A 27815-nucleotide genomic window follows, 5' to 3' on the forward strand; every position below is an offset into this window, starting at 1 on the left:
CTCCAATCCCTAAACATCAGAAGAAGGTAATGAAGTTAGTGTAAGTTTTAACCAGAGCCCACCTTCATGATCTTAGGGCTACAATGACATTTCTGCAAAGACACTAAAAGCTCATCTCTAGAAAGCATTCAACGGTTAAGCTGGAGGTCTGCAGGACCTTTAAGGCTTATAGGTGAACTGTATTAAAAATAAGAGCAAAACAAAACATGTTTGTCTGAAAAAAATAATATTTTTTTTAAAGAACATGGATAGTTACAACAAAATTATGAAAAAAAGGACATTAAAATTTCCTTCCTCCTTCGTTAAATACTAGGCATTAAACAGCATGCCAGTCTTTGTTTGGCAACCCCATAAGATTAGCACTTTTTAGGTTCCATAGAAAAGAGAAATGGCAGATCACGGAGATTTCCAAACAGGAGAATCTGTGTGATGTAATATGTACTTCCAACATTCAGAAGCTTATCACTGCCAGAAGAAGCCCTACACAGCCCAATCCTTGCAAGTAATACTCACATCTTGCTTACCAGTTCTGGGCGTTGTATGGGCCACCCTTCATTATTACAAAATAAATAACAAAATCTGCATGGCAGATTGCTGCGTTCCTTTGAAAAGCTACTTAAAAAAATAAGCACCTGCTACAAGTCTAAACAGAACATTATATATACACACATATATATATTTTAAGGTAACTTTTGGCTTGCGATGGTAAAGCAGCACTTTTGGCAGACACATGCTTTACTTTGAAAACTAGAGCAAAGAAAGCTATACATTGACCAAGGTTAGGTCCTAGCTCTGATTTTCTAACTGAAGTTCAAAGAAAAACTGAAAGTCAGCAGTTTGGGATCCCACAATGCTAAAAATGGTATCTTACTAACTGGTTAACCTGGCTCAGTTGTGAATATATCAAATTTTCCTAATGCCAGAGCGCACATAAGTTCCAAGACAAATGTACCATGTTGAGGAAATTTCTTGGGGCTGTCATGAATTCCAGGATTCATTACGTCTGTCTATATGAAGAAAATAATCTCAGCTGAGCCAGATAAATAACAAAATGACAGATTGTATTTAATACAAAGGGTTCTTCTCCTGAACATAGTTCATAGATTTCACCTAAACTTTCATTGGAATTTGCACAATTTGCCTAGACTATCATCTGCTGCTATAATCTGGTATTGCAGCAGGACTATGTACTGCAATGATTCTCTTCTCTGACAACCATTGTTTTTTTGGCAGACTATATTCCCTTAAAACACTTGTGTGGGCAGGGAGGTCCCGTGTTTTTACAGGGATCTGTCTCAGATAACAATTTTAGTTTTTCTGGGGAATTCCCCTCAAATCCTGTTTCTTTAAAATGATCAGAACGGGACTAGCTGCCAAGAGCCATATTACTCTTTATCCTTTGCCCTAGAATTCATAAATGTACCCTGGTTCATTCAATGTTACATTCCTTACATTCAATAGAAAAACGCTTTACAAGCTGCAGAACCCCACAGCATAGGTCAAATACTGGAACTAGAGCACAAACAGTTCAATAAAATAAACCAGACAGCAAAAAAATAAACGTTCCCTTTCTAATTATTATACTCTGAGATCTTTGTCTGCAATTGTCTTCTTAGCTGTCAGTGTTGTCCAGCTGACCTTCTGATTCGGCCCGTTTCTCAGGAGATGTGTACAAGAAATTGCAGCAGATGTACAGCGGGTACACAAGCAGACGACTGTCCAAGTTCATTATAACTTGTTCCTGGAAGAGGGCAACAATACATTTGATAAAGTAAGATTCTGGAACAAGCGCAGATAAGTTATTCTATAAATGTATAAATCAATTCATGGAAAGTAAGCACATTTTCATATAAGCAGGCATATCTTTAAAGTGGTTGTAAAGTCTTGTTTCCCCTATAAAAATAATTAACATGTTATACTTGCCTGCTCTGTGCAGTGGATTTGCACAGAGCAGCCTAGATCCTCTTCTTCTCGGGTCCCTCTTCTGTGCTCCTGGCCCCTCCCTCCTGACAAATGCCCCAACAGCAAGCAGCTTGCTATGGGGGCACCCAACCCGAGCTGCAGCTCCATGTGTCCATTCAGACACAGAGCTGTGGTTCAGCCTCCTCTGTCTATCTCCTGATTGACTAACTTTGACAGCAGTGGCAGCCAATAGCGCCGCTGCTGTGTCTCAGCCAATCAGAAGGGAGAGTCCTGGATGGCCAGAAAAAAACTTGTGAATATCACTGGACAGAGATGGGCTCAGGCAAGTATTAGGGGCGCTGCACACAGAAGGTTTTTTATCTTAATGCCATCAAGATAAAAAAAAAAAAAAAAAACTTCTGACTTTTCAACTCCTTTAGGTGAACCTGTAAGGTCCAAAACATGGCTAAACGTGCAGGCATTACAAATTACACATTTATCATTTCAGATTCCCTGGAAAGCCCCTAGAATTTTATGTCCATGCTGGTTACGAGCCTCACCGTTTGTGCAAGCCCTGTCCACCTAGTTCTGTCATGCAAAAGGTATAATGCCGGTACTTTATTGGCTGGCAGAGTTAAAGCCCAGCATACACAAGCTGAATAAGTGTACAAGCCTTTTGTTTGTTTCTGCTTTTTTTTTTTTTTTTTGAGTGGACCTTCAACTAATCACACCGATTTATGTGAGATACGGGCCCAACATCCCCTTTCAGGAGGCTCTAAGGATGTATTGATCTAGGGGAGCAGTCTAGATTAGGTTGTATGAATCCCTCACAGTGGTACAGGCATGAATTGAGAGGCTCCTCAGGTAGATGGATTGATTTGAAGACTAAATACTGGTACCTGCAGGAGCCACAAGGCAGCACTTTAGGCCAGTAATTTTTACTTTAAAATTGATTTAGACACTAAAAAAATAAATAAAATTAAAATATATGGAGGCTGTCATTGTTGCCCCTTTCAGGAAACAGTAATTGAATGGCTGTATCTGGCATCATGAATTTTCAGTCACAAGCAGAACAAATATTATGTATAAAGTGTCAGAATTGCTTGTCACTCGCAGGTCAGAGTTACACAAAACACCAGTATGACAGCCAGGGACCAAACATTCTCAAAAAGGTCAACAGAGTTACTTCAAAGTCAAATCTTCTGTACCTGTCTCACAAATTTCACACACACACTTAAAGCGGTGGTTCCCCCTAAAACAAAATTCTAACAATACATTCGGATGTCTGCTTACACTGCGGGTAGGCTGGCTTTTGTTTTTTTGTTTTAGTACATACCTCGATATCGCCGTTTCCTCGCTTGGCGGTGGGCGTTCCTAGTTGATTGACGTTCCTCAGACGGGCGCATACTGCGCGTCACGACTTTCCGAAAGAAGCCGAGCGTCGCTGCGCAGGCGCCGTATAGAGCCGACTCTATACGGCGCCTGCGCAATGACGTTCGGCTTCTGTCGGAAAGTCGTGACGTGCAGTATGCGCCCGTCTGAGGAACGTCAATCAACTAGGAACGCCCACCGCCAAGCGAGGAAACGGCGATATCGAGGTATGTACTAAAACAAAAAAACAAAAGCCAGCCTACCCGCAGTGTAAGCAGACATCCGAATGTATTGTTAGAATTTTGTTTTAGGGGGAACCACCCCTTTAAGCGGTTTTAAAAGTTATTTTTCTCTAAAATAAAAACCAAGTTCTACTTACCTGCTCTGTGCAATGGTATTGCACACAGCAGGCCTGAACCTTCTCTTTTGGGGTCCCCCACCAGCACTCAAGGCTCTTCCTCTTCTGCATTTGCCACCATAGGAAGCCACTTCCTATGGTGGCACATGTGTAGGCTTGCTCCAGAGCCAGGCTGTGCGCCCCCATTGACACACTCAGTAAAGCCCTCCAATCTCTCCTCACTTAATTTGACTTCCAGAGGCGGGCACAGTGTTGGATCAGTACTGGATTTAGGCAAGTATTTAGGAGAGGGTGGGAAACAGGCAGTGAAAGTTTTTTTAACTTAATGCACAGAATGCATTAAAGTAATACAACCTTGTGACTTTAGAACCGCATTAACGGTACAGTGCAGACTTTGAAAACTCAGAATACGATTTATAAAGGTTTGTTATTGAACTACCCCATCTGTTATTTAAGTGCGTTAATGTGCTGAAAATCTTGTTTCTTTGTATGGTTTTTGTACTGGGGTAAGCCATATATGCTCATTACAAATACCGTATTTATCGGAATATAACAGGCACAGGCATATAACATGCACCTTCATTTTAAGAGGGAAGTTTCAGTAAAAAAAAATGAAATTTTAAAAAGAAATTTGAAGCAAAATAAGGCAATGCAGCCTCACAATTCGTGTCCATAAAATAAACATATATTAATTAATTGAAAAGTTTAAATAAATAGCAGATATTGAATGCACAATAGGAAGTGCTATATTCAAATTTATATTCTCCAACCACCGTGCTTTCAGAAAAGTGCAGCGTGCATGCATGAAGTGCTTCACCCGATGTGACAATCAAATGCGCTCACCGGATATATTCGGCCATAAATGACCATCAGGCATATAAAGGGTTCTTTTTTTAATAGAGTCCTCTCTCTTACGAACCTCTTCCAGATCAGGATCAATCCACAATATATTTCAACAGAAACTGCTCTCCATTGTAACTAACCACATCTGTATATTCCAGTAGCAAGTCCTCCAATCTGGAAAGTTCAAACTCCACCACAATGAGCCACAAAAAGCGCAAATAGCGTGATACCGTCTTTTATTAAAATTAGTTACAGGGTAAAATCTTGGTATAACAGGCAGGTACACACGCAGCTTGAGGGGAGGCAGTGGCCGGACTTGTCAATAAAAGCGATGCAATCCACAGCGTGCGTCTCAGCTGTTCCAATAGGAAACATACAGTTCCTGTATCAGACGTGCTGTGACAATTTTCTCTGCATTTCGCGATCCACGTGCCATTTTTTCCTGATGATGCGTGGATCGCGAAATGCAGAGAAAATTGTCACAGCACGTCTGATACAGGAGCTGAATGTTTCCTATTGGAACAGCTGAGACGCACGCCATGGATTGCATCGCTTTTCGTGACAAGTCCGGCCATTGCCTCCCCTCAAGCTGCGTGTGTACCTGCCTGTTATACCAAGATTTTACCCTGTAACTAATTTTAATAAAAGACGGTATCACACTATTTGCGCCTCATTGTGGTGGAGCCGTTTGAACTTTCCAGATTGGAGGACTTGCTACCGGAATATACAGATGTGGTCATTTACAAGAGAGCAGTTTCTGTTGATATATATTGGGGATCGAGCCTGTTCTGGAAGAGGTTCGTAAGAGAGAGGACCCTATGAAAAATAACCTTTTATATGCCCGATGGTCATTTATGGCCGAATATATCCATTGAGCGCATTGGATTGTCACATCGGGTGAAGAACTTTATGCATGCATGCTGCACTTTTCTGAAAGCACGGTGGTTGGAGAATATAAATTGGAATATAGCACTTCCTATTGTGCATTCAATATCTGCTATTTATTTGAACTTTTCAATTAATTAATTTATGTTTATTTTATGGACACCAATTGAACACTTGTTGCACCCTTTTCATTGCCCATTACTGTTTATTAGTTCTCACAAATTTTTGGAGCAGCACTTGTTGTTATAAGTACTTATAATATTGGCGCCGGATCCTATTTTTTATTTTTTCGCAGCCTCACAATTGCCCATCAATGCAGCTTGATTAATGCCCATCTGCAGCCTCCCCATTGCCATGAATGCAGCCTGATCAATGCCCATCTCAGGGAGGGGGGGGGGAGGGATGAGCACCGTCAGATTGCATACAACGAGAATCTCCTGTTTACTCGGCGGCCTCTTTACAAAGTCCCTCCTCCTGGACTGGCTTCTATGTAATCTGACGGCGCTCATCCCCCCCCCTTTCTCTGCAAGGCAGCCCAAATTGCAGTATCGGCGTAAAACACGCACGCTATTTGCAACCGATTTGCTGGGTGAAAAAATGTGTTATACGCCAATACATAGAGTACAAGCTTTGCTTCTGGTCTGATGAAAAACATTTTATTTTACATCATGTGGATGGCCAGGTGCTCGCCTTGTCTAGGGAAGAGATGGTACCAGGATGCAGTATGGGAAGAAGGCGGTGGAGGCAGTGTGATGCTTTAGGCAATGTTCTGCTGGGAAACCTTGGGTCCTGCATTTTATGCAGATGTTCCTTTGACATGCACCACCTACCTAAACATTTTTGGTGACAAGTATACCTTCATGGAAACAGTAATCCCGATGCCAGTGGTCCCTTTCACCAGGATGAGGCACCATGCCACAGTGAAAAAATGGTTCAAGAATGGTTTGACTTGGTTCAAAGTGTTGACTTGGCCTCCAAATTCTCCAGTCCATCAAGAATCTGTGGGATGTGCTGGAAAAACAAGTCTGATCCACAGAGGCCTTACCTTACAATTTACAAAACCTAAAAGGATCTGCTACTGATGGCTTGGTGCTAGATACCACAGCATACCTTCATAAGTCTAGTGGCATCAATGCTGCAGCCGGTCAGGGCTGTTTTGGCAGCAAAAGGGAGTGTTTTGCCGAAAGGAGGAAGACCTGCTCAATATTAGATGGGTGTTTATAAAGTTATGGCTGATCGGGTTATAAAGATGCAGGGAATTAAAGTGGTTCCAAAGGCAGGTGGTTATTTTTTTTAACCTTAAGGCATTCTTTGCACAGCTCTCCACTCAGCCCCCCCCCCCTATACTAACCCAAGCATGATCTCAATCTAGCACTATTCTCGAGAGCAGCACTCCATCCTCAAAGGATTGATAGCAGCAGGGGACCTTGGCTTCTGCTGCCATCAATCAAACCCTGTGATGAAGAAGTGGGGGTGGGGCCAAACCATGCTATCTATATCTATAGACACAGGCAGCTCCACAATAGGATGCAACTCCCTCTGGTGGCACACCAAGGAGGAGGAGCCAGGAGCACCAGCAGGGGATCCTAAAAGAGGAGGATCGGGGCTGCTCTGTGCAAAACCACTGCACAGAGCAGGCAAGTATGACATGTTTGTTATTTTAAAAGAAAAAAAAGTTACCCTTTACAAATCCCTTTAAGTCTGAAAAAGCAGTGCCCATTTCCTTCACGTCCCTGCTTTGCTACAAAAACCACTTCATAGCAAGAGGATTTGACAAAGGATTCCAAATGCTGCTCATTGTCTTCACAATGCAGCAGACGGGTTAATTTCTTCTATTTACATTCAGTGGAAGTAACTGTCTTTTTTAATTAATATTTTAACAGGGTGTTTAACCTTCATTTTGTTTGTGCATTAGTCTTATATCAGGAGGATGAAGCAGTAGGGAATTTTGCATGACAAGATCAAGACAAGGACTTGATTAATGCATTTCCTGTACTAAAATAATTCATATGCATGAATATGTATAAGATCTATTAAACTAGCTTGCATGTATCACGTGCTAGGTTTGTGATTGGCTAATCCTGGGAATCGGTGTAAAAGCTATAATTGTCAAGCATGTTTAACAATTCCTTGAAATGATAGCATACTAGGCTAATAGGTGCAAGTTCCCAGCTATTTTCCCTATCATGCTTTGTTTGGGCTAATTGATGGTGAACATTTCCCTAGAAGACTGAGCACTCTCCTACTAATCATCCCTGAAAGCATTAATCAATAAAACATGACTAGAATGGTTTTATTAGCAGCACCTGGAATGTTTTGCATAATTTATTAAACCAAACCTGGCAAAGGAAGACTTTCTATATTACACCCAAGGTGTCAGAGGCATGCCAATCACAATCCTTTAGCGCAGGTATTGTAAAAAGTGTTTATGTACATATATTATAAATCTGTATTTAGCTGGCAATGATAACAAAAATTATGACTATACCGGATTTATATAGCACTTGGCATGTCCCAATGGGCCCACTTATTGGATTCTTTGCAAAGAATATCCAATGTCATGCAAAGTAAAGAAAACAAAAATAAAAATAAACAGCAGTTTTGCTTGCACATGACTGGGTGATTGAAGTCAGCAGAACTTCACCTCATTTATGAAGCTCTGGAGCAAAATTCCCTTGCAAAGAACGACGGACACTGCATACAATCATAGTCAAATATTAGCTTCATCAAAATACAGGGGACTGTGTGCTGTGGTAAACTAAATTAATCTTCCCATGGATATTTAACTTTAAAAGGTTGAATTTCGATACGCGAAAATCCCCATTTGATTGCACATGAGATTGTAAAAAATAAATAGAAAATATATTTGAGACAAACTGGATTGATTTTGACTAATATCGGATTTAAATTGATTAGAAAAAACATATGTCTGGACTAGTGATCGATCAGCTTCTGTTCAATTTAAAACACAAGTTATTTAAGCACGGGGAACCTTGCCCAAGAATATTAGTTTACAGACCGGAAAGTTCAGCCGAGTATGTATTAGAGTTGCGCAATTCTGGCCAAAATGAGAATCACAATTTATTTGCTTAGAATAAAGATTATGATTCTCTCCCAACGTAAAATCTTTCACATTATACAAAAAAAAAAAAAAAAAAATTGGGCTACCTTTACTGGTTCGTTTTTTGTTTATTCATTAAAGTAATTTTTTCCCAAAAAATTGCATTTGAAAGACCACTGCGCAAATACAGTGCGACAAAAAATATATCAACAACCACCATTTTATTTCCTAGGGTCTCTCTCTCTCTCTATATCTATATATATCTATATATCTATATATCTATATATCTATATATCTATATATCTATATATCTATATATCTATATATCTATATATATATATATATATATATATATATATATATACATATACATATACACATATATATATATATATATATATATATATATATATATATATATATATATATATATATATATATATATTTTATAACTTTTTCTGACAGTTGTTTTCAAGTTAAAATATTTTTTTTACTTGGAACCCCCCAAAACTAATATATATATATTAGTTTTGAGGGGTTCCAAGTAAAAAAAATATTTTAACTTGAAAACAACTGTCAGAAAAAGGTTTAGGCCCTGATTCACATACCTCGGCACATCTTTATGTGGGCGTAGCGTATCGAATATACGCTGCGCAGAGCTGCGAGCACAGTTTTCACAAAGGAAATGCTCCCAACGTTGCGCCGGCGTAACGTAAATTCATCGGCGTAAGCCCGCCTAATTCAAAGTAGGTGGAAGTGGGCGTGATACATTTAAATGAACCGTGACCCCACGCAAATGATGGGCCGAACGAACGGCGCATGCGCCGTCCCGTGGACGCATCCCAGTGCGCATTCTCAGAATCACGTTGAAAATACTCCATAAGATACGTCAAATCACTGCCTACGACGTGACGTAGCCTACGACGTGACGTAGCCTACGCCCAGCCATATTCACGTACTACTACTTAAACAACGTAAAATACGATGGCTGTTCCCTGGTCCATACCTTAACATGACTTACCCCTGCTTTATGAGGCTTAACTTTACGCCGGACATGCGACTTACGTAAACTGCGTATATAAATGGGCCGGGCGCAAGTACGTTCGATTCGTAAATCAATGGAAGTGCCCCTTGCGGCCAGCATAAATATGTGCCTACGGTACGACGGCGTAGGAAACTTACGGTCGGATGAAGCCTAATTTCAGGCGTATCTAGTTCTATGGGCACGGCGCATAGATACAACGGCGCACATTGACACTTACGCGGCGTATCTCGAGATACGTCGGCATAAGTGCTATGAGAATCGCTTCCCTTTTCCACACAACCTCGTGTGGTGACCCCACTTCCACCTCGTCAAGGGGTTCCTTGACGAGGGAAGGGATCCCAAAAGGGTCCGAACCAGAAGGGGTACACTTTTAGTGAGACCCCCAAAGGTGGCAACCGTGGTCGGGACATGGTCCATTATGATCAGGTTTCATCCCCTCGTGCATGGAATAGAGGTCCTGATTATCGGTTTCCACCTCCCCACATGGGGTTTGGTGTACCCAGCTATGGTTCCCAACAGGATGCTGGTCAGGTTGGCTTTGGCTTTAATATCCCTACCCAGAATCGGTTTAATCCCATTTTCGATTTTGGTAACAACGGTTGTCAAGCACCTATCAGAGGTGATTATGGATCTACAAATTCAATTAGGAATCCTTTCACATACCCCTTGGGCTATCCAGATATGTTTGGAGGACAGACCAATAGTACACACCCTTTGAATCCATCTGGTATCAATTATAATCAGAATTGGGATTTTCGCAGGGCCCCCACTGGTCAGGGAAACATCGTAAAACGAAGAGAGGGACCAGAGGGGGGAGGAGGGCCCAGTCGGCCAAAAAGAAAGAGAACCTAGGAGTAGGCATCTACAATCTTAGCCAGCAAATACTGACCGACTCGGAGAAAAAACTTCTAGATAAGGGACTGAAATATGCCCCCCCTAGAAATCTCAGTAAGTTTCAAACTTATATGGATGTGCACAAATTCACTAGACGGCTCAGTATTAAACGTCATTTTCTTGCTAACCCTATCTCTGGACAACAGGCAACTACTGAATATAAACATTCATCTTTGTCTAACGCTTCCCTTTTTAATCCACCAGGATCATTGGCCCCAAGCATTAAAGTCTTTAGGGATGTGGTCCTCAGTGATTTGAACAGGCTTAAAGTGAACAAATCCAATATGAATAGAGATCTGACAATGGGTTTGGAATCACTATGTCAGAACAAGTCTTTGGTCGTCATCAGACCGGCTGATAAGGGGGGGGGGGGGGTATAGTCGTTCTCGACCAGTGTGATTACTTAACAGAAATGCACAGGCTGGCTGATGATGTCGACACTTACACCCCCCTTACTAGGGATCCCTTGAGTGGATACAAAAAGGAACTTGAGGTTTTGGTTAAACGGGGTCTCCAAAATGGCATTCTGAACAACAAGGAAGCGCTTTTTTTGGTGCCTAGTGCCCCACGGACCCCCGTGATATACTATTTACCCAAGATACATAAAAGCCTGACTTGCCCCCCGGGACGACCTATCGTTAGCGGTATTGATTCCATCACGTCCCGGGTGGGCAAGTATATAGACTCTTTCCTGCAGCCACTTGTACAGAAGATCCCCTCGTACATCAAAGATACGAAGCAGGTTATTAATACTCTTGCTAGTATCTGGTAGTGAGTCAGATCTCCTCAGTTTCATGGCTGATCTGAATCAGAACACTAGGGGCATCAAATTTAATTTTGAGACTAGTCAACTTTCCATTCATTTTTTGGATCTCCAGATCACCATTGAGGATGGTAGTTTTGTCGCGTCCACTTTTTTTAAACCAACTGATCGTAATTCGTACATCCCCCTAGACAGTTGCCATCTTCCTACTTGGTTGAAATCCGTACCCCTGGGACAGTTTATGCGTATCAAACGTAATTGCACTAATCCTCTGACATTTGAAAGCCAGGCCTCAATTCTCTCTAAAAGATTTGAGGAGAAGGGGTATGATAGCTCTACCTTACTCCAATCAATGGAGAGAGTTAGGGATACAGATAGGGCATCACTTATTGCAGACAAAATTAAAGAGGATCAAGGTGATAGATTTTCTTTACCCTTTATCACAACATTTTCTGCACAGCACTTCAGTGTCAAGAAGCTCATCCAGAAACACTGGCATTTTCTCACCACAGACCAGGTTCTAGCCCCAATCCTTCCGGTCAAACCTAGTGTGGTCTTCAGGGGTGCTTCCACAATTGGTAGTCGCATTGCTCCCAGTGTACATGACCCTCCGAAGGCATCAAGGACCTTTCTTGAAAACCTCATAGGATATTACAGATGCAAACGCTGTCAGGTCTGCACTCTGAACAGATGCAGAGACAGGAAGATATATTCTTTTCAGTCCACAGCCACCAAAAATTTTTTTGACGTCGAACCTTTTATAACCTGTTCGACGAAAGGTGTCATATACCTTATTCAGTGCCCTTCAGTACATTGGCCGCACTAAGAGGGCCCTGTCAGTCAGGCTTAATTGCTAAAATTAGAAGCGGTTTCGATAAGCATTCTGTTTCTAGGCATTTTGATTTAAAGCATAACAGAGATCCCTCCAATACTTTGTTTGTCGGAATCGATAAATATCGTCCGCATTGGAGAGGGAGCAATCTTGTCCGGGAAATTTCCAGACAGGAAATGGCTTGGATACACCGCGTCAAAACCTATACGCCTTACGGGCTCAATATTGATACGGATATTAATGCCTTCATTAATAATTCATAATTATTTGTTCTATTCCATTATCATGTGTCCAATTCTGAGAGTCACTTCCGACATTGTGTCATTTTGTTGCTCAATAGACTTACCTGTTGTGCTAAATTGGTTTTATCCATCTGGCTAATGAATCACAATTTTCCTGTCAGTTAAGACATAACGTTTATCACTAAGTTGACCATATTAATTTGGGCAATGTTTTTTATATACATTTTTTATATACATTTTCTTATCATACTGGTCAGTTAATAATGCCCAGTTTTTATTACATGCATGCTGGTCGTGTAATCAAGTGTTAATTTATATAATGCTAGCTAACGCAATTTATGTACTCATTAATGTGTCCAATTTTGTGTTTTTATTAGTTTGTAAATTTTACTGTACCAATCGTTGTGGGTTTAGTGATGCAAAATTGTGTCATCCATGTATTTGTCATTTGAGTTTGCTATTGCATTTCCGTGCTCCGCTGAACCCTATGGCTTTTTCTTCCCATTTGTTTCCTGGGAGGGATATTACTACGGTTGCACAGTTGCCTCACTGCACCCATAACGAGGCTTGGCCTCTCTGACCAACCAGCGTGTCAGTGAGGTGGAGCCTGTTATCCACAACGAGGCTTGGTCTCCTTGTTGGTGGATTCTGGCACGCGCCGTGCTCTCTGGAGGCTGTTGCATCGTCACGGCCGCGCGCCGACGTGTGACGTCGGCGCGCTCAGTCACGTGACACGGAGGCAGTCTTCCGGATTTTCTGTTTGTTACAGGCCCCGGTTTAGTGGCATCCGGCGATAGATTCTCCTATCTCACGCTGGGGTGCTCAGACTGGGTATCATCCCGTGTGTTTTTTTGCCCTGGGCCTCGCGGAGCGCGGGCGCATGCGCAATGACGCATAGGTCTGACCAGAGTGAGGCTTGGTCTGATAAGTGTGTTCCAACGTGCGCGCGCATGCGCGTTTGTGATGATTGCTCTGTGGCCATTATTGTGTACTATTTAAGGGGGGTGATTTGGTGTGCTACCCGTGCCCCATGAGGAAGCGAGATTTCGCGAAACCGGTCGGGCGGAACGTGTGTCACATCGGATCACCCCCCGTTGATTGCACTTTTTCCTACCTAATTGGTCGGGTCGTTTTGGTTTGCTTCCGGCCGGAGCCCCAATCTGACATGCCTAATTTACACTGCTTATATGCAAGTGCGTTTTTGTCTTCTTTTAAATAAATGTTATCTATGGTTTTACACTATTGCGACCCTTATGTGTTTTCCATGGTACCCGGCATCCAAGTTTTCCATCTACTGGTTTGAGACGGGGACATACATCATATGCAGCCCATCTACATTCCAATTACCACAGCGCATCTTGTTTTTCTTTTTCTATGAGAATCCGGACCTTAGTGTTTAAGTGGTTAAACGTTCCTAATTTACATACAGAAGTATATTCCTTTGATGTAAGAGACACATTGATACAATGTTTAGACTTAACATTCCACTGATGGAATGTTTTAAAACTTGGCAGACTACCCAGACTTTGACTTTTGAGGGCTGAGAGCAGAGAGAAAATTCTCTGCATACCAAAGATCTGGAAACCCTTTGTCAAGATCGCAACGGGGGGGGGGGGGGGGGGGCGGGTAAATTGCGATAACGATTCTTGATGATCAATCATGAGGCTCTAGTATATGTGCTCAAGTGTGCCAACTCATTAGAACTGATCAAAAGCAACGGAAGAGTGTACACTGAGGACACAACTGAATGCTTTTTTTTTTAAACCTTTCCTGAAGCAATTTTGACTTGCACAACTATCATTATTTAGTATATAGCACGTGGTCTCATTCCGGTCAGAGGCCCCACTGTCCCTAAAACACAGCTCTATATGCGGGCTGTAGCGCCACCATCTTTTGGAACCCAAATTTGGATGTTCCTGTGAGGGAAAGTACAATTAGCACAGAGCTCAGCCCCCTCAGTGATCTGTTAAGATTATAAAAGGACGACCGATTACTGCTGCTTGTACACTCCTAATAGTAAAAAGGATAATTCAGAACTTTGGCTCTGTGTAAAGTATCTGCCTTGTATCTGCAGATACATTACACAGAGACACACCTTTGAATGATTTTTGAATGTAATAAATGAATAGGCCGCACTGATTATTTGTTTATAACAGCAACAGATAACTCAGCGTTGTGGTTCTCTGTGCATCTATCAGAGCTGCTGTGCACATGGGGAAGGCAAATATGCTGTAGGGACTAGCCTATTAGCAGGGAGAAGCTGAGAATAAGGTAAATCATCTTTTCTATGTGCCCTTGACCTAAACAAGCAGTTAACCCTTGTAGTGCAGGCACAGTCCCACAACAAGGAATCATTGTTAAGTTTCCCAGAGTCTGGCTTTAAAATATAATGAAAACAACCAACCATGCTTAAAGAAGTTTGAATTAAATAATTCAGGGCAACCAATAAAGAGTTATCACCCCAGATATCCAGAATGCACATTACTGAAGATGAATTTGTCCTGGTGTAAAGGTTCTGCATTATATCAGCCTTATATCAGTTCTGTACATGCTGACAGCCTTATCAACTCTGCGGGTGCAACTTTTGGCTAAGGAAAGAAATTAGCGAGAGAAGCGTTTGCCACACAGCTTCTCATTAAACCCTTTGAGTGAAAACGCACACTGCTATCTCTTATGCCGCATACACACGGTCGTTTTTTTGTGATGAAATAAAACTTTTTAAAAAAAACGTCATTTAAAATGATCGTGTGTGGGCAAAACGTCGTCTTTTTTGTCTTCTGAAAAACGACCAAAAAAAAATTCGAACATGCTCAATTTTTTATGTCGTTTTTCAAAATGTCGTTTTTTGTGCCATTTAAAATGATAGTTTGTGGGTAAAACAACGTTTTAAAACCAGCCCATGCTCAGAAGCAAGTTATGACGCGAGCTTGAATGGAACAGAGTGCCGTCTTACGTGCTGCTAGAGCATTTTGAAAAAACTATGGTGTGTAGGCAACGTAGTTTTTTAAAATTAAGTTTGAAAAACGTATTTTTTCCATGAGAAAAAACGACTTTTTTTTACAAGACAAAAAAACAACCGTGTGTACGCGGCATTAGATGTTTTTCTCAAAGTGCTCAGAAAATTCCTGAAACATTTGTTTCAGACCTATGCATTTGACAGCTTTTTTGGTCATTTCAAACATATATATATATATATATATATAAATAAATAAATAAATAAATAAATAAATATATATATATATATATATATATATATATATATATATATATATATATATATATATATAGTGTGTGTATGAGAGAGAAAGAGAAAGAGAGAGAGAGAGAGAGAGAGAGAGATCAATTTGTGTGTAATGTTATTAAAAAAATCTCCCATTTCAATCTTCAACCAGATTAATTTTCTTTATAAAGTGTATATGCATTTGATAACATTTCAGGCATCAGCAATGTTCAATTTAACTGAAGGGATGTTAAGATGCAGATCACACTAAGGCCAATTTATTCAGTTATAAACAGGCAGACCCTCCACTAAAATATGTAATGTCCTGTCTTAAGCAGCCCACAGATGATTCGGTTTTATTATTTCATCGTTCAACCATTCAGATTGAATAGGGGAGTCTTGCCAATTAAGCAACTGTATTGCCAGTGGGGAGATTTCCCCACCATCAGAATACACTGACCAGTGGCGCTGCCTGCTATACCTGATCAAACAGCATTTACCTGGCAGGTTGGTTGTACAAAAGTCGATTGCTAGATCAACTTCTGTACAATCATTGTACCCATACATGGATGGCTTATAGGGGATGTAAAGGCAGGTTTTTTATCTTAATGTATTCTATGCATGAAGATAACAATTCATTCTGTGTACAGCAGCCCCCCTAATACTTACCAGAGCCCCGTCTCTATCCAGCGATGTCCACAAATGCCTTGGTCATCCGGGACTCTCCCTTCCGATTGGCTGAGGCACAGCAGCGGCACTATTGGCTCCCGCTGCTGTCAAACTCAGTTAGCCAATCAGGAGAGTGAGGGGGTGAGGCTTAGACGTAACTCCATGTCTGAATGGATACACCAAGCTGCTCGTCGACGGTGCCCCTATAGCAAACCGCTTGCTGTGGGGGCACTCAACAGGAGGGGGGGTCCTGGAGCTCCAGCCAGGGACCCAAGAAGAGGAAGATCTGACGTTGCCCTGTGCAAAACCACTGCACAGAGCAGGCAAGTATACCATGTTTGTTATTTTAATAGAATTTAAAAAAAAAAACACAAGGACTTTACAATCACTTTAAAGCAGCCCATACATGAGTCTGTGGGTTGAATGAAATAAAAACGTACCCAATACCTCCGTATAACCATTTGGGGTGGATGAGGAAATCCTGCCACCATGTTATTGTATTCTGACAGTGGGGAGACTTCCCTGCCATTAGAATACACAGATCGGCATTGCAGACTAAAGCCTGCAGAGTTGACCCACCAGGGAAAAACCAACAGGGTGTTTGCACCAAAGTCAATCAGTAGATTGACTTCTGTACAACCACAGTGACCATACATGGATGGAAATATCTCCGGTCCCTGCTGAACCGGACAGATTTCAAACCATGTATGACTGGTTTATTTATATCCAGAATAGAGATGATTGAATTTGTATGCGTTTGGTTTGCTGAAGGTTCAGGGAACTCTGCTTCAAACCCACTAAACCCAGACCTAGTACTGAACCCCAATGATGTCTGGGGGGGGGGTGTGGGGGGGAATTTTAGGGAAAATAGGCAAATTATGAATGCCAAGGGGGTCTACTCAGATAATATTATTTACTGTAATATTACACTTACCTGATCTTTCTCAAGGCCAAGGATCTGATAGCCACTTGTTCTATTGCAGATGACTTTACCATTGTTATCGAATGACAACAAGCGCAATCTGTGCAAACAACAGACATTATTATAAACAGATGTTGGGATTTTTTTAAATAAAAGGAAACCTGTATGGAGATGAACGAGGAGACACCAGAGACCCCCTGCTGTCTTTGGCGTCAGTGACAAAGTCACTGGCCTAGAAATGGGATGCAGATTAATGTTAGAATAAAGTAGTAACTCCTGATCTGAAAAACTGCTAAATTGCTCTAGGTCAGTGCCTTAAAATATTGAACTGGATCAAGATAGCAACTGTGTATTTAGCATTTTCATAAGTAGAGGACAGTAATGGCCTCTTCAACATTTTCTCAGTACAGGTTTCCTTTAAAGTGACAGACAAGACATTTACTTCAAGAATGTGAGTAACAAAGAAGATGCCTTTAACTTTAAAGTAATACAAATACTATTAAGCCTCATGCACACAAACATGTTTTAGTTTAAAGTGCACAAGCTGAAAGTTCCCAACTCTTTCCCATGCACAGAAAGCAGCTTACAACCCTCAATGCAAACTAATAGTTGTATGTGGCCATACTCGTGGTGTATACCCGCGCATGTAGCGTATTTCCATAAAATTTGCCACTTTTGCGTTTGTGGAAATAGGTCATACGCATGCATGTGGGAAAACGCCTCTGAAAAATGATCCAGTGTCGCACGAGTATGGTCACGTACAGCAATTCACTGGTATAGGCTGTATGTGGCACCTGTTGCTCCCTGAGTGCAGGAAAGCACTGCAGAGTTCACCCTTGAGAAACATTGTGTGCAATAAGCCTTTAAGGGGTTCTAAACCCTCATGTTTTTTCACCTTAATGAATCCTATGCATTAAGGTGAAAAAAGTCCGACACTGACCAGCCCCCTAGCCCCCCCTGTTTTACTCACCTAAGCCTGTTCGTTCCCTTGGAGGAGACGCTCTGTATCTCTCTGCGCGGGGTTCTCGGCTCCCGCTGTTGTCAATCAAATGCTCGCCACCGGAGGCGCGCCCCCCCCTGATCGCGCCTGGCACCCGCGATTGCTCGTTACAGAGCGAGAACCTCCTCCTCCTGTCAGGGGGAGAAATGACCCATCGTCTGTTCATACAATGTATGAACAGCGATTTGTCATTTCCCCATGTCAGTCCCACCCCCCCTTCAGTTAGAACACACACAGGGAACATGATTAACCCCTTCCTCGCCCCCTAGTGTTAACCCCTTCACTGCCAGTGGAATTTTTTATAGTAATCAATGCATTTTTATAGCACTGATCGCTATAAAAATGCCAATGGTCCCAATAATGTGTCAAAAGTGTCCGCCATAATGTCGCAGTACCGATAAAAATCGCTGATCGCTGCCATTACTAGTAAAAAAAATAAAAATAATAAAAATGCCATAAAACTATCCCCTATTTTGTAAACGCTATAACTTTTGCGAAAATCAATCAATAAACGCTTATTGCGATTTTTTTTACGAAAAATATGTAGAAGAATACGTATCGGCCTAAACTGAAGAAAAAATAGTTTCTTTATATATTTTTGGAGGATATTTATTATGGCAAAAGTAAAAAATGTTCATTTTTTTCAAAATGGTCGCTCTATTTTTGTTTATAGCGCAAAAACTAAAAACCGCAGAGGTGATCAAATACCACCAAAAGAAAGCCATTTGTGGGAAAAAAGTTTGGGAGCCACGTCGCACGACCGCGCAATTGTCAGTTAAAGCGACGCAGTGCCGAATCGCAAAAAGTGGCCTGGTCATTGACCAGCAATATGGTCCGGGGCTGAAGTGGTTAAAAAACATTTAAAAAGTTCATAAGCTTCTGCATACATGTCCACGCTTTTGCAAGTTTATTGATTCTTTCTACTGCAGACTGAATCAGTGGCTTCCTGGACAGGTTAGCTGTAGAAATGGCACTTCAGCAAACACACTTAAATTTTGATTACTGTATTTATCAGCGTACAACACGCACTCTAACCTTAAGAGGGAAGTTTCAGGAAAAAAAAACTTTCCACAGCCCCCTGCATATAACACGCAGGCACAGTTTACCCTCTATTTTCAGGGTAAAAACGTGAGTATTATACGCTAATACAGTATATTTTTGAAAAGCTTCTGAAGCTATTATAACCATTATAAAACATTATGAAGAAAAAAAATAAAATAATAAAATAAATGTAATGTATGTGTTTATTAAAAAGTATGTATGTAATGTATGTCCCCCTCTTTAAAGTGCAAAAAAAAATATTAAACATTGGTCCTGCAAAGTGAGAGAGGAGTTCATCTAGGGGTAAGGAAAAAACCTGTAAGCTTTGCTTAAGGGCAGACCTGCCAGACAGGTCTGTGCTCCATGGCTGATGACTAGATGGACAGAATTACAAATCACATGAATATTTCATCTTTGTATTTAGGACTTGAACCTGAAATGCATCTTTAAAAAAAAAAAGAAAAAATGCACCTTTTGCAGGTAAAAAAAAAATTGTCTTTTTTGTTTTCTAAGGAGCCTGCAGAGCATTGCACCCTTGAATAAAAGATTGCTGGTGCAATGTCCAGCTCCTGCAGACTTACAGCATATTTGTCTGCCCGTACCTTGTATAGGCAGACAGTTACCTAAGAGCAGGAAGAATCTATGAACTATAGGGGGGATGTTCACTAGCCCCGTCGCAGCTCATTGAAAACTAAGTAGGTATTTATTCACTGGAAACTTTGAATGAATGATGTGGTTGTGTGATCGGAGCCCCAAGTGGCTGCTATGTTTTCAACTAGTGACAGCAGGTGTGGGGAGAGGATCCCTGGCCCGCTATCACAGGGATGGGGGGTCAGCAGAGGGGAGAGCTACAGATGCTGAAACATGTTCCAAAACTCAACTTATCCTTTAGATAATTGCTTGTTACTCCCCCAGGGGATCCAGTGCACATCGTACTCGACGCTTCTCCAATGCGAGCAGTGTTTAGGAAAGAAAATATGGTGTGACGTAGGGCAACTGGTATCAGATGTTCTTCGGCAAGGTGGCTCGGCTGCGCAAATTGCCGTACCGGTACAGCGATTTGTGCACTAGCATTCATGGGTGCGCGCGCTCCAATTGGCCAGTGGGGGAACCGATCAGCAGGTCCGGTGGACCCGATGTCCGCCAACTGCTCGCTATCGTTCCCTGCAGAGACAGAACGGGGATCTAAAGAAGTAAACAAGGCAGATCTCTGTTCTGTCAGGGGATGACACTGAGCTCTGTCTTCCTGCTAAGCAGGAAGACTGATCTGTGCGTTTCCACAGTCCCCCCCAATACAGTTAGAAAACACAAACACACTGCATTGGATATGGTGGTAGCCCTAAACTTTAAAATGTTTGTGGTAAGAAAAACCTTGTGCAGCTAAAGTTATATCTTCAATTAGTCAAACAGTTAAAGGCTACCCTTGAGGCTTCGCCAGCCGTAGCTGTTCTACATCATAAGAAATTAAAATGTGTGCCTAGTAATTTATAAAAAAAATATTTCATCATGTTGGTATATAAAGCTAAGAAACTAGCCAACTCATTTGTCACTTAATTTGAAATAAAATCCGCCTACCTGTATGCAATGTTTCTTTGTGGCTGCAGACTGACTGAGCCACTACATGGCTGATTCAAAGTGTTCCTTTTAAATATGATATATCGGTTTGTGTAAGTGACCAACAAGTCAAAACCGAAGTTAAATCCAGTCCATCGCCAACAGTACTAGGAAAAAAGAAAGGGTGCATTTCTCTTAAAACACATTATTAGGACTGTACACGTTTATTCACATGTGATTATTGAAAAGGTTAGTCAAATCTCAGAATCGCCTGTAAATACTGAAAACATTCATATCTTGTAGTGCGATAGAAAAACTTACATTCTAATATCACTGCCACACTCACACAAATGCATTTTAGGTCTTTAAATATACTTTACAATTGTGGTTATTCAATGTCATAACATTTTGGGGGAGACAATTTTTTGACTAAAAGGTTTGACATTTAAAGCCTCAGGATTAAAAGCCCCCGTATTTTCCCGAAGAAAATTGTGTGACAGGCTGTTGCCTGAAAATCCGACCGTTTGTATGCTCCATCGGACAATTTTTCGCCAACCATAGTGTTTTGTAGGACATTCCGAGCAAAAGTCCAAAATACAAACACGCATGCTCGGAAGCAATGCTTATCATAACAAAACATTAGCAGAAGTTGCCCAAAAGGTGGCGCTAAAGAGATGAAAAACCACGTAGTTTAGAGTTTGTTGGCCGACAATTCTTTGCCGTTTGTATGCAAGACAAAGTTCCTGGCCAATGCGGTTCGGGCAAAAGTACTACGCTGAAAATCCAATCGTGTGTATGAGGCTTTATATATTTGGGCGGCTGTGTGCAATTTGTAAAAAAAGTGGCTAATAGGGCTAAGAGCAAGATTATTAAAAAAAGGACATAGTAAAAAACAAAAAACAAAACACACACACACCACAGGTTAAGGAAAGCATATTAAATTGATGAAGGAGCCATGGGAAAAATTTATATTTAATACATCTAATAAAAGTGATCAGGATCCAGCTAAAATGTTACATTATAGCAGACAAGAACAGGAAATCAGAAACATAATTGATAAATACTGGCATCTTCTATTAGCTAATCCTCAGGTTCCCATGTGCTTTAGAAATAGGTTAGAAATTGTGTTTAAACGAGGATGGTCCTTGGGGGGATTCCTTGGTTTCAGGTAATTTTTTCTGGGAGGGATTGGGTGACCCTTGTCATAATTTTGGGGCTTTTATCTGTGGATCATGTGCATATTGTAAATATAGCTCACATGGTAAATGGCACTATGTTAACTGCCAAATTACTGGAATTATCTTTATGCTGAACTGTGAGTGCAGGAGCTTTTATGTAGGAAAACTGCAGCTTTTTGCAACATATTTATGATCACACAGTGGCTTAAAAATTGGAGACATTTGCTTGATCGGGTCCTGCTGAACCAGCTGAATTTAGATCCATGTAGGGCCAGCTGAACTCATTGTGGTTAATTGCCTGTAAGGGAAATTTATATTAACAAACATTGTCAGGACACTTTATTGATCATTTGATATCTAAAGCATATTTAATAGGATTTGTGTTGATTGGTTTTATGTCTTTTTTCTATATTTGTTACAGGATGAGGTTTTTTGTGGTGTGTGTTTAATATCCAGGAATACCCAGCACCTGTTTTTTTCCCCCCCTTAACTTTTAGGGAGCAATAGGTCGCCTTTTTGGGGGAGACTCCCCCTTCAGCCCAGCCTTTTTGGACAGGGTTTTTTGGGGGAGAATTGGCAGTTTTCCCTGCCCTACATGGTTGTTTTCAGAGCCACTGTGGGTGGTTTTCCAGAACTGGAAGTGACATCTCGTCATATATTGCATCCTGAAATTTTACCGCATGCGTGCATGATGACATAATACAGCCACATTTTTGGCAGAACTGTTCCCTGAAACCGGAAGGGCCCCAGCCAACTATAGGGACTATAAATTGTGTACTCAAAGACAATAGGCTTCATTTACTAAAGCTGGAGTGTTCAAAAATCAGGCTCACTTCTGCATGAGAAACAATCAGCTTCCAGGTTTTATTGCCAAAGCTTAATTGGACAAGCTGAGGTTAGAAGCAGATTGGTTTCTATGCAGAAGTGAGCATGCAATGTGTTGCATACTACTATGGCACAGTGGTGGTCATTGTTCTCATCTGAGCAGTATTGTGAGGTATGCTATGGCCCTTCAGATTTTTCTTGGATCCATTAGATCAGGGGTGCTCTTTTGAAGAGCGAGGGCCACTTAAGCAACTTGGTAAACAGTTGCGGGCCACAATGAGTGGAGCAGGCGGATGACAGGGCACTGCTACTTTATAGGCCCTCCGATCAGCCCAAATGGAAGGGGACGAATTCCCTTCGGATCAGATTGGAGGTAGGCAGGCCTAAAAACGGCCAAAAGTCTGTTTTTCATCTGCCGCTCTGTAGAAGTGAATTGAGGGTCCGATTGTGTGAAAAAAGGGATTTTTAAATACAGCTTACCTGTAAAATCCTTTTCTTGGAGTACATCACGGGACACAGAGCGGCATATTCATTACTATGTGGGTTATATGGAGTACCTTCAGGTGATGGACACTGGCAATCTCAAACAGGAAGTCCCCTCCCTATATAACCCCCTCCCATAGGAGGAGTACCTCAGTTTTGTAGCAAGCAGTATGCCTCCCAAAATGGTCCCCATAAGAGGGGTGGGAGCTCTGTGTCCCGTGATGTACTCCAAGAAAAGGATTTTACAGGTAAGCTGTATTTAAAAATCCCTTTTTCTTTATCGTACATCACGGGACACAGAGCGGCATATTCATTACTATGTGGGATGTCCCAAAGCAATGCTTTAATGAGGGGAGGGAGACATCTTCCCAAGGATTTACTTCTGAGATAACTCAAATAATAATAATAAATCCAACTTAGTCGAGAAATAAAAATTAAATTTTTTAACTCAAGGGTGCCCCCGATTCTGAGGGTCTTAAAAATGCAGCCTGCAGCAGTTCTTGCCAAAAAGGCTGTATCAGTATTCCTTCTTACGTCCAACCGGTCTGATTTTAGAACCCTTGTGGACTCAAAACCAGGTTGCCGCCTTGCATACTTGAGCCACAGGGAACTGATGGTGTGCTGTCCAAGGAGGCGCCCATGGCTCTGGTAAAAAGAGCCCTTACTGGCAATGGAAGAGGCAGTCTTTTCAAGCTGTAGGCCTGAGTAAATAATAGCTTCCTCTCTCATGAGAAGATGGCCTTTGCAGCTGTCTGCCCCTTCTTGGCTCATCTGGCAAAAATGAACAACACATCTGTTTCCCGGAACTTCTCTGTAGCTCTAAAATAGGCCTTTATGGCCGTGACCATACCCAAGGTATGTAGCAACCCTTCCTTCTGGAAGTAGGTTTCGGAGAAGGATGATAGTACCAAATCCTGGTTAGGAAAGAACTGGATATAACCTTCGGTAGAAAGGGAGGATGAGGATGGAGGACCACCTCGTCCTTGTGAGAAAATTTAAGATATAGCTCCTTATAAGATAAGGCTGCTATTTCTGTTCTCTTTGGCTAAACTATGGCAACCAGAAATCCCAGCTTCCTTGATAGCCAAATCACAGTAATTTCAGCCAACGACTCAAAAAGGTTGTTCCTGTAGAGTTGACCGAACTAGATTCAAGTCCCACGGCAAGTGGTGACATGCCCGGAGGATTAATGCGCCAGACCCTCTGAAAGAAGGTCTCAACCGCGAGTGGGAGTCCACCACTCCTAGCTGGAGAGACTTAACACTTCATTAATGGTATACTTGCGGCAAGCTATTCCTTCGACACATACCAGCCTACCTAGGCTTCCCGGACCCTGTAACAAGTCACCCTGGAGACCGGCTTTTTTTTTTTTTTTTTTTTTTTTAAACCTGATCAGGGTAGAGATTATCTGCCCAGAACGGCCTCTACTACTGAGAATCAGGGATTCAGCCGCCAGGCCGTCAAATTTAGACGCCGCAATGCAGGGTGTAGGATCGGGCCTTGTGAGAGTAGGTCTGGCCGTAGAGGAAGTGCCCAAGGTTCTCCCACTGCCATCCTCAGGATTAGTGAGTACCATGCCCTCCTGGGCCATGCTGGAGCTACCAGGATGACTGGTTTGTGCTCCACCCTGATCCTGCGTAACAGGCGGGGTAGCAACTGTAGCGGGGGAAAGGCATATAGCAGTTTGAACTGATGCCAAGGACAAACCAATGCATCGGTTCCGCAGGCCATAGGGTCCCGAGTACGGGACATGAACCTGTCTAGTTTTTTGTTGAATCTTGATGCCATGACGTCCACGTCCGGCATTCCCCACCTCTGGCAGATTAACTGAAAAATTTTAGGGTGCAGAGACCACTCCCCTGGCGACAGAGACTGACGACTCAAGAAGTCCGCTTGCACGTTGTCCACCCCGGGAATGAAGATTGCCGATATGCAGGGCACATGAGCCTCTGCCCACAGGAAAATCGAGCTCACCTCTCTCTGAGCTGATTGACTTTTGGTTCCCCCTTGGTGATTTATATATGCTACAGCCGTGGCATTGTCCGACTGAATCCTCACCGGGAACCCCTGTAACTTGGATGTCCAAGCCTCGAGGGCCAACCGAGCAGCTCTGAGCTCCAAGATGTTGATGGGCAACTGCCTCTCCGCATGTGCCCAAGTGCCTTGGCGAGTGCAACCATCCAAGACCGCTCCCCAGCCCATTAGGCTGGCATCTGTGGTTACTATCTTCCAGGTTATGGGACTGAAAGATTTTCCCTTTAGCAGGTTCTGAGGGTTTAACCACCAACACAGACTTTGCCGGACTCTTGCTGACAGAGGCAACGGAAACTCCAAGGCCTGCGCCTTCTTGCTCCAAGCTGCCAGAATGGCTGCCTGTAGGATGCGAGTGTGGCTCTGAGCGTAAGGTACCGCCTCGAACGTGGCCACTAGCTTGCCTAGTAAACGCATACATAGGCGAATAGTTGGTTCTCTTTTACTCAGAACCAGCTGAATCAATTCTTTGATAGCCCTGACTTTTACCCGGGGTAGAAAAACCTTTTGCTGAGCTGTGTCTAACCTCATGCCGAGATAATCCAACTGTTGTGCGGGTTGGAATACTGATTTTTCTCGGTTTATGACCCAGCCGAACCTCTCGAGGATCTGAACCGTGAGGGCAACCGCTCGCTCCAAACAAGGAGATGAGTGGTCTATGATCAAGAGGTCATCCAAATATGCCAGGACCGTGACGCCCTGGATTCTTAGACTGGCTAATATTGGAGCTAGAACCTTCGTGAACACCCGGGGGGCCGTAGCCAGCCCGAAAGGAAGCGCCACAAATTGGAAGTGACGCTGAGCCACTGAGAAACGTAAAAATCTCTGATGTGGCTGAAAGATCGGTATATGAAGGTAAGCATCCTTTATGTCTATGGAGGCCAGAAAATCGCCCTTCTGGAGTACGGCGGCTGCTGACCGAACAGACTCCATCCGGAATGACTGAACCTTTAGATAAATGTTTAAATTTTTTAGGTCCAAAATTGGCCTGACCTCGCCGTTGGGCTTTGGCACGACAAATAGATTGGAGTAGAAACCTAGCCCTTGTTCTAGGACTGGTACCTCTACTATCACGCCTTGATAAATTAGACGATCCAATGCCGCCAAAAAGGGGGACCTCTTTGCTGGATCGTTTGGAATTCTTGATTCCTGATAATGAGGAGGAGGAAACTTTAGAAACTCTAATCTGTAGCCTGTGGCCACAGAAGATCGGACCCATCTGTCGGGGATGTTGGCTTCCCAGATCTTTGAAAAGAAACGAAGCCTTCCCCCTATCCTCGTGGGTGGGGGCATCTCTTCATAAGGCAGACTTAGGGGCAGGCTTTGCTGGCTTGCGATACCAAGGCTTTTTGCCTCCCGGGGCCTGTCCCTGTGATTTAAAATTTGATCGCGCAGGAGGCCGTCGATACTGCCTGGCATTAGAGGGCCCTGGCACAGGGGAAAGTTGCCTCTTAAATGTAGGACCCCGAGATCTCTTCTTGACTGGCAAAAGGGTACTCTTGCCACTTGAGATAGTCTGAATGTATTTATCCAGATCTTCTCCGAAAAGTCGAAGCCTCCATGGAAAGGGAAACCTGCCAAAAGCTTTTTGCATGGGGGCTCGGCCGCCCAGTTCTTTAACCATAAGGGCCTTCTCATATGCACTAAAAATAGAGATAAGCGAGATGCCTGCTGAATGGAATCTTTTATAGCATCCACCGCAAAGCAAAGAGCTCTGGGTATATCGGACAGCTCTTCTGCCTGTTGGGCAGGGATGTCCTTAAGCATCTGTTTCGTCTGATCCTTTAAAGCCTGACAGACTCCTATAGCAGCCACCGCTGGCTGTACCACTGCCCCTGCCGTGGAAAAAGAAGCTTTTAAGAGAGTTTCCAACCGTTTATCAACCGGGTCCTTAAACATCTGAATGTTTTCTACCGGGCAAGTTAGTGATTTATTTACACAAGAGATGGCAGCATCCACAGCAGGGAGCGCCCATTTTTTGGCAAACTTCTCCTCTAACGGGTAGATAACAGAAAAATTTTTAGGCGGCAAAAAAATTCTGTCTGGTCGTACCCAATCTTGGAAAATTAGCTCCTCTAATAACGGATGGACTGGAAAAACTGCGTTATTCAGGGGCGCCTTTAAGGAGCCCAAAGAGGAAACTGCCGGACTCCGGAGCTCCGGTAAAGGCAGGTTAAATGCTGAGTGTACCATGTCCGTCAAAGACTGGACCCACAGGCTCTCCGCTTGGGAGGCTGAGAATGGTTCCTCAATAGTAGATTCCTCAATTTCTGAACCCTCTGGGTTCTCGTCCAATAGATCCTCCTGAAATTCTGATTCCTCCAGCGAAATCAGTTCAGCATCCGAGGATACACATTTTGGCGAAGGGGACCTAGCCCGCTTCTTGCCTGGAAAAGATTTAGTGAGCATAGCTGCCAATCTTTTCTCTAGCCCTTCTAATGCGGTAGCTAGCTTTTCCTCTGTGACGAACACAGGGTTGGGTGGATCTGGGCCAGCCGCTGCACCAGACCCCCCTATTGGCTCAACCAAGGCGGCCACAACTGGGTCAGGTGGGGAGAGTACCGGCATAGCCTGACTCGTATCCTCAGAATCCGAGGGGGAACCCTTTTGCTTTTTGACATTTTTAGACCCCCTTGATCCTGAGCCTTTGGGTGCCATGGTACAAAACCGAGGTTCTTAGCCTGCAACAACTAACT

The 27815-nt window shown here is 42.6% G+C and overlaps 1 protein-coding gene across 4 annotated transcripts in view; it reads right to left on the reverse strand.

Moving 5' to 3' along the window:
• Positions 1-209: 209 nt before the first annotated feature.
• The window catches only part of GMCL1 (germ cell-less 1, spermatogenesis associated), a 141754-nt gene continuing 114148 nt past the window's right edge, over positions 210-27815 (reverse strand). For all 4 annotated transcript variants that reach the window (XM_040345877.1, XM_040345878.1, XM_040345879.1 and 1 more), the window contains 3 exons: positions 20624-20769; positions 17020-17107; positions 210-1741 (listed from right to left, as the gene is read on the reverse strand). In XM_040345877.1, coding sequence (XP_040201811.1) covers positions 1613-1741; positions 17020-17107; positions 20624-20769 — 363 coding nt within the window. In that variant the 3' untranslated portion in view covers positions 210-1612. The remainder of the gene's footprint in view (positions 1742-17019; positions 17108-20623; positions 20770-27815) is intronic.

The sequence above is a fragment of the Rana temporaria genome, chromosome 3 (assembly GCF_905171775.1).
Source record: "Rana temporaria chromosome 3, aRanTem1.1, whole genome shotgun sequence".
Lineage (NCBI taxonomy): Eukaryota > Metazoa > Chordata > Amphibia > Anura > Ranidae > Rana > Rana temporaria.